This window comes from Papilio polytes, unplaced genomic scaffold (genome assembly GCF_000836215.1).
Source record: "Papilio polytes unplaced genomic scaffold, Ppol_1.0 DF821511.1, whole genome shotgun sequence".
NCBI classification, from domain to species: Eukaryota; Metazoa; Arthropoda; class Insecta; order Lepidoptera; family Papilionidae; genus Papilio; species Papilio polytes.
Window position 1 is genome coordinate 1,791,515 of NW_013527693.1, and position 7,549 is coordinate 1,799,063.

General features: G+C 33.7%; 2 protein-coding genes across 2 annotated transcripts in view; one reads left to right on the top strand and one right to left on the bottom strand.

Annotated features, from left to right (window-relative positions):
- Window positions 1–87: 87 nt before the first annotated feature.
- Window positions 88–2,886, bottom strand: LOC106108469 (high mobility group protein 20A). Its single transcript, XM_013289636.1, has 7 exons — window positions 2,551–2,886; window positions 2,268–2,427; window positions 2,048–2,196; window positions 1,868–1,977; window positions 1,594–1,719; window positions 496–661; window positions 88–267 (listed from the first exon to the last, which is right to left on the bottom strand). The coding sequence occupies exons 1-7, from the start codon at window positions 2,789–2,791 to the stop codon at window positions 128–130; spliced, it is 1,092 nt and encodes a 363-aa protein (XP_013145090.1). The 5' UTR covers window positions 2,792–2,886; the 3' UTR covers window positions 88–127.
- A 299-nt stretch (window positions 2,887–3,185) lies between these two features.
- LOC106108433 (exportin-6) overlaps window positions 3,186–7,549 on the top strand; it is a 7,990-nt gene continuing 3,626 nt past the window's right edge. Inside the window, exons 1-12 of the mRNA XM_013289598.1 lie at window positions 3,186–3,364; window positions 3,450–3,659; window positions 3,866–4,063; window positions 4,394–4,565; window positions 4,642–4,771; window positions 4,959–5,097; window positions 5,977–6,149; window positions 6,628–6,751; window positions 6,832–6,914; window positions 6,994–7,102; window positions 7,179–7,271; window positions 7,516–7,544. Of these exons, the coding sequence (XP_013145052.1) occupies window positions 3,362–3,364; window positions 3,450–3,659; window positions 3,866–4,063; window positions 4,394–4,565; window positions 4,642–4,771; window positions 4,959–5,097; window positions 5,977–6,149; window positions 6,628–6,751; window positions 6,832–6,914; window positions 6,994–7,102; window positions 7,179–7,271; window positions 7,516–7,544 (1,463 nt within the window). The 5' untranslated portion in view covers window positions 3,186–3,361. The remainder of the gene's footprint in view (window positions 3,365–3,449; window positions 3,660–3,865; window positions 4,064–4,393; window positions 4,566–4,641; window positions 4,772–4,958; window positions 5,098–5,976; window positions 6,150–6,627; window positions 6,752–6,831; window positions 6,915–6,993; window positions 7,103–7,178; window positions 7,272–7,515; window positions 7,545–7,549) is intronic.

Below are 7,549 nucleotides of genomic sequence, written 5' to 3' on the forward strand. Positions count from 1 at the left end.
TTTTCATCCATCTAATTTTATATTATATATTGCGTTATAGAAAGTATTTTATTAATATAAATACATTGAAAATAAAAAAAAAAACAATTTTTTGAAAGCAATTTTATTTATTTAAGTCAAAATACACTTATGTAATTGGCAGATCCACTCTAGTTAATATATCACGAGCTTGTTTTACAATTGGATTATTCTTATTTTCTGTCACTAAAGCATGCAATTTATCCATGTATTCTTCAATATTCGCTTCTGTTGCACCACTTGCACCATCTGTAAAACATTAGAAATATTAAGAATACAAAAAAAAGGACAACCAAGGGGGCAAAGACTTAGGTGTTAAAAGCATTCAATATGAAAAATAATAGTCTAACTGTCCTTCCTTTGTTTCTATTAAGTTAACACAAATGCATATGAAATCATTTTTTGTTCTATGTTGACATGATATTAATTTTTACCAAAAAGACATCAATGATAACTTATTGAAATAGATTTTAGTACTTGGTAGAGGTAGTGCGAGTGAGTGCAACGCATGCACAAGGGCTGCGACGAGGGCCCGCCGATGCGCAACCAGAGCCGCTGTGCGCTCCGCCGCCGCTGTGGTCTCCGCGCGCAATCGCGTCGTCGCCGCGCTCACTTCCTCGGCGTGTCTTTGAAGTATTGCATTCTAGAGGATTTTACAAAGCAGGTGAATTAACTGGTTTAATTTTTGCTGTTTTTCATGCCAATAATCAAAATGTACACAATATAAGTGTAATTAAACATTAAGTTCCCATCAGATGTCCCTGGATGGTTCAAAATCTACTTTAAATTAGCAGTCCCTCGACTATAGTTAACCATTCTGGCCCAGGGTTGTTGAGTTTACACAAATCTTTTAATTTCTTTGCAGACAAGTGGCATTAGAATATATTATTTTACTATAAAAACATCAAATAAATATACATAAAAGATTTGAATAATGCAGGTATTAACCCTGGATATATAGATTACGAGCTGTTGCCCGCGACTTCGTCCGCGTGGTATTAGAAAACATACGAACTATATAAATTACAAAAAGCTACATATCCCTCGGGAACCGGACATTTCTCTGGGATGAAGCTTATTTCATATGTACTCCAGACTTTGTTTTATATATGTGCCAAATTTCAATAAGATATGTTGGACCGTTGCAGAATGATCAAGTGAACATTAAAAAACTAAATAAATTAATCCCATGGGAATCGTAACTATTCCCGGGATAAAAAGTAGCCTATGTGTTCTTCCAGACTATGCTCTAAACCTGTGCTAAATTTCATGGAGTTCCGTTCAGCCGTTTAGGCTACAAACGCTAACAAACATCCATCCATCCATCTAAACTTTTGCATTTATAATATTAGTAAGATGGACTGTGTTAGTAAAACACTTAACAACTATGCCAACAATGCTATGTTATTTGTTATTTAAAAATATAATTCAATTCACTACAAATTCAAACCAATATCTAAGTATTTGCCTGACTAAGGTCCACTAAATGAAATCAAGTATAACATTATGAAGTGAGAAAGTTATCAAGACAACATTTACAACTGAGGTACATTAGACCAGTATGACAATGCTCACCTGTTGTTCATAATCAGAGTTTGCTTTCCTCAGCTGCCTCAGTTCTGATTCCCTCAGTTTATTGTGTTGAAGAAATTGATCCGTAAATATAGGTATATCTGTATCACCAGCATTCAAATCATCTACCTTTGAAAAAATATTATTTTTTTAAATTGAAACATAAATTATTTTTGTCTGTAAACTTTAACCGAAAATTATAAGTAAAAGTTATCTAAAGCAGGAAATTAGAAAATACAGAAAATTATTTTAATTCTAGAACTAAGCTCGAACTTACCATTGCAGGAGTAATGCATGGTCTAGGCCGTGGTGGAGTTGGCTGTCTTGTTTGAACAACAGGAATATTTTGTGGTGGTGCAGTTAGTTCAACAGCAGGTTGAGGTGCTCCTATAAAATTATTTCAAACTTGAAAAAAGTACTCTATCTCCTAGTTACTATATCTTTTTTTATACTCTACCTGTAGGTACATTCTGTTGGGTTGGTTCAGTAGGCAGATTGTTTTTAATTTTTTTAGTAGCAATCACAGGATCTTTTTGTTCCATTTGCTGTTTATGGAATTCTTTATATGCATCTGTTTTCTTATATTCGGCCCATTCTTTGATATATCTAGAAAAGGAGGGAAGATTTTTAATTTTTACATCTTATGTTTTATTAAAACACCTTTTTTGAAATCTTACCTTTCTTTATCCTGATCTGCAGCATCAAGGTAATGTTGTTTCTCCTCTGTGGGTAATTTACTCCATTCACTAGCCAACTGTCTCGTCAGCTCTGCAAAACCCAGTTCTGGTTGTTCAGCTCTCAATTGATCCCTGCGCTCATTTAGAAACCTTACATACCCTGCAACATTAAGCTTTGGCTTTTTATCATTTCCACATTTTTTACAGATAAACATTTAACAATTACTGGCCTCAGCTATGTTTGAAATATAAAAAAAACATTACATTTCCTTAATTTGGTTACCTGTAAGCGGCTGCCTCGGTGCTGTTACATCACGAGGAACCTTAGGTTTACGTTTTTTAGGCTTTTTAGGGGACGGTTTTTGGGGATCTTTAACAACAGCAACATTTGATCCAGTCTCTGGCTCGTTTTCAGTGTTTATTGGAGGAATCGTCGATTGTGGAAGTTCTTGTTCGTTGGAAGTTTTGGTTGTATCTTCAGTCATAGCTTGCAACTCAGAAGACTGTACTGGCTCTGACTCCATTGTTTTTAATTAAATTATGATTCGAGTTACGTTATTCATTCAATAATTAACTAAATATTACAAACATGAATCAATAAATAATCAATACAATATGTCAAATGATAGTGACATTTTATATTTTTAATTCTACTTTTGACAAGTAATTTTACCGCTTATACTTGTTATCCCATAAAATTTATACTAAAGTAATATATTTTGAAAAAACGATAATTCGATTTGCTAGCACATCTTTCTTTGATGAGTTTTTTTTTAATTGGTTATTTTCGAAGAATAAAGACTTTTTCCTCAATGTGAAAAAAAAACGACTTGCCTCACTTTTAAAAATTAAAAAAATTGGCAACAGGCAACACGAGTTAGTAATCTGTCATATTTGTGTCAATGTAAAAAAAAAAAATAAAAAAATATGTCAGGTTACTTCGGTTTGCTTTTGATTTCTCAACTACATTTATTATTTTGAGAAATACTCTCTAAAAGGAAAAGGAAATTATAATTATAACAGTTACTTTCTAAAACTAATAAGTAGTCTGTATAAATATGTGATTTATAATTTGAATACATACACATATAATCATGGTAAGTATGTGAAAAACAATTTATTGTAAAATTATTTGTAATTAACAAATACGATGTTTCTAATTCCTCAATATAATAATTGCAGGATAATTTCGGGGTTGATGAGGCATTGGCCTCATTAGAGATGTTGATGTGTGAGTTTTTTGCACCATCTACAAATAATTTTCGGAAAAGAGAAATAGAGAGCATGCTTGAAAATTTTTCCAATGGTAGGGGTTCTTGGAAACATTGCTTGTTATTTCTCCAAAAGTCTCAGAACCAATATGTGCAAATGTTTATTTTAACTACTTTGGAGGTAAGAAATTGTAAACACTGTTAACTAGGTCATTAGTCTATTTTATTCTATTTATATCTATAGTATTTTGTTATGTATTCCAAAAATATGTTGCCATGTTGCTTGTTAACTTATTGTTTTGTTTGCACTTACCAAAAATAAACAATTTGGATTTTTCAATAATAATATAATATAATATAAAGACTTAATACTACTATTGGTTTCAGAATATTATAAACAAACTGTGGTTTGGTCTGTCTGAAAATGAGAGAACAGAAATACGGCTGACGCTATGGAATGAACTAATGGCTAAGCATGAAGTGATGCTGTACTTCATTAGGAACAAACTAGCTGCTCTTATGATTGCTATTGCTAGATATGACTGGCCCCATGATTACCCTGACTTCTTTAGCAATATTGTTGAGGTATACTAAATAATACATTAAGGATTAATTATTCAACATAAAAATAGTTACATATTGTATAACACATGTTTAGTAACTCAAAAGTCAAATAAAATTAGTCTAATCAAACACAACAATCATCTTTTACATTTTTTACACTTTGCCTCTTATGTTACTAACTTTTGCTCCTGACTTTGTCTGTGCGGAACTAAAAAATATTGTGATAAGTAACCTATGTGTTATTCCCAATTAAGTTCTGGATTTTGGAAATACCTTTTAGCAAACATCCATCCATCAAAACTTGTACAATTATAATATGAGTAAGAATTACGTTTTTAACCACATTTGTAGCTGTTAAGAAGTGATGGTCACCGTTGCGTGCTGGGTCTAATCCTAGCGCAGACTGCAAGTGAGGAACTAGGCGCAGTTCGTGATACCGGTGTGCTGCTTCCCTCCACCCGCCGCACGCAACTGGAGCGCTTGATGTTGAAAGGAATGCCACAAATGCTTTCAGCTCTTAGTGGTAAGTGTTACATGTAATAATTACAAAAGATATTTTTTAGTTTTTTTGATGTACATGTGTTTTATCTTCTTTTTAGATATACTGGAAAAAAATGCGCAAAAAGAAGGCCAGTCAAATCCTCCACCGTCACCCACGAGTGGCTTCCCACAAACTTCTGCTCTACCAGATTTATTGGCAAATGCACATGATGTATGTGCTTCAGACAAGTATGTATTATTTTAAAAATAATCTTAGGAAAGGTTTCATTAATAAAAAAAATTTATATTAATGACAAGATCATTTTACAATTTTAGAAGAGGAAAAAGTTTAAAAGCACAAATATCAGTTACAGTGTATTGTTTAATATTATTTACAATTATAAATAAGTATTTAAAACAAATCTATGTTTTTCAGAGCTCTAAACATGGAAATAGTTGTGAAATGTTTGACAACATTACAACATTTATTCTCATGGCTGCCGCTGTCTTCCCATGTACCAGCATCATTGGTGACTACAGTCTTTTACTGGGGCAGTATAGCTACACAGACACAGGTAAACACTACGAGTTTATATCGCTTTTTAAACATTTTTTTAAGAAGAGTTTCTTTTCCTTGAATACTTTTTGGGTATTTTCTTTCCAATTAATAAAATTGTAGGTATATTTTAATTTTGTATTTTTTGGTTTAGCATATTGGCAATGCATATGCCTCTAAGCACCATGTTGTCTTACTTTGAGAACTATCCATGAGTTTCTATACACATCTGTTTAAAGACTCTGATTTTATCAAAGTTATATACTTGTGCTATTAGAAACAAACAATAAAATGTAGTATAGCTTGACTTTGTAGAAATATATAAAACTAATTTCTTTACACATTATAAAGAGTGTACATTCAGTATTAGCCAGAGAGCCCAAACTTATAATGGCATTGTGGGTGTGGGGGAGATCAAACCACCTGATACTAATTAACAAAGAATAATATATGTATGTATGTATTACCTATTCTTACTGCTGATGTAATAAAGAAGGCGATTGAAGGTCCATGTCAGGGTTTTTATATTCTTTGTTGCGCTGTGGGTTTGTTTTTTGTTATATCATGTATAGTTGGAGAAATCGGCGATGTTCCACCTTTAAAGCTTCAATGGTTTGCACATTTTGAAATAAGACACGGAAAAAAACCAACATAATGCAGTTTATATAAGTATCTGTACGTAAAGAAGTCGGTTAGTGATACACGGCTAGTTACTTATTATTATTATACTTCGTTTGCACCACTCTCTGCTATCTAGATATTTATAGGATGTGGGGAACTTGTCTTGTGGCAATGGACAAGGATTTTTTTCTAAAGTGGAACACCGGGCTTTCTGCATCTGTACGTGTAAAAGTGTCGGTGGCTCAGGGGTTTCGTGAGATGATGATGATGCATGTAGAGTGGCGAGGCGGCGTTGGCGGGGCTGGGCGGCGTGTGCGAGCTGTTGTACCGGCGGTACGCGCCGCCCTCCTCCGCGGCGACGGCGCTGCGCCTGCACCACTGCTCGCTGCGCCTGCTGAGACACCTCACACACCAACACGCGCACCACCCCCTCTACCACGCGCACCACGAGTACGTACAACAACTAAAACACTGTTGTCAAGTATTTTTTACCCTTTCCCGTAGCAAACTTATAAAGAATCATTACTAATGTTACAAATGCGAAAGTTTAGACAGATGTTTGTTAGAGTTTGTAACCTAAACTGCTGAAAGGATCTCGATAACATTTGGCATAGACATAGATGATAGTCTGGAAGAACACATAGGCTAACCACTTTTATTTATTTTTAATTCCGGGCCGGCGGATTTGCGTTCGAAAGCTAGTCGGATCGTAAATCACAATCGATGTTTAAGAAAAAAAAAACAATTGAATAGAACTCCTCCTTTTTGTAGTTGGTTAAAAAATTAAGTTTAACATTTATTTTTTTAATCTATTTGATTTGTACATTTTGATTAATAATGGAATTAACTAGTACAATTAGGACCTTTTTAAATATTATGTTATTAATAACACATGTTGTTAAAAGTAATATCAATGTTTATCTTTTAGCTATTTAAATAAGTTGGCAGAGTTCCTGAAGCTGTTTGTCTCATTGCACTTCAAGAGGCTGGAGGCAGAGCCAGAGTTTGATGCTATCGAATTTTTGTCTTATTTATTCCAGTATACATTCCAGGTAGCACTTGTGATACAGTATTGATTTGTTTTGTACAACTTTAAGTATATGATAAATTAAAATTATTTTTTCACTTTCAGGTTCCCACGTGTACTATTTTTGTTAACTGTTTAGATATATGGATACAATTTATTGACATTCTAAAACCCGAGGACACTGCCAAGTAAGTGAATGTTCCGTTTTATAATTCAGTTGTGTTTAGCTTCGTTGTGTGAAATATTAAAAATAATTTAATCTGATAGATATTGGGAAGCTCTGCAGGCGCTTGTGAACGGCGTGCTCAACAAAATACAATTCCAACACAACAAGGCGCAATTGCAACATCTCGATAATGACGTTTGTGATGACGATGTAAGTTTCTGCTTAATTTATCTGATATTTTTAACATGTTTAATTTGAACGTTACTGATTGGTTCGCATTTTCCAGGGCGAGACAGAATGGCAAACATTCCTAAAGCATTGCATTGAGTGCATCGCTCGAGTAGCAGATTTAGCTCCCCTAGAGGTTTTCACATCTGTGGTAAATTGATAATACGGTTTTATTATATTAATATGTGCTTGAAATTATGTAAGTTTACGAGATTTGTTACTGAAAAATACTGATATAATACTGATTATTAAACTACTAATAATTTAAAGCCTCACCATAAAAATAACAACCGTCGCCATATTGCGGAAAAATATCTCTTTCTTGTTCATTTTTATGTTGGTAAGGCTAAAAAATAAGAGATGTTAAGATATTTATTATGTGTTCCGATGTGCAGTTGGAGCGGTGGCAGTGCCTGGCGGGCGTGTACG

Excerpts from the sequence above, each read along its gene's own strand:
- LOC106108469 (XM_013289636.1), bottom strand. The coding sequence starts at position 2,791 with ATGGAGTCAGAGCCAGTACAGTCTTCTGAGTTGCAAGCTATGACTGAA. Across the intron at positions 2,197-2,267 it reads GCAGATCAGGATAAAGAAAG|ATATATCAAAGAATGGGCCG; the intron begins GTAAGATTTCAA and ends CTCCTTTTCTAG. Across the intron at positions 1,720-1,867 it reads CATGCATTACTCCTGCAATG|GTAGATGATTTGAATGCTGG; the intron begins GTAAGTTCGAGC and ends ATTTTTTCAAAG.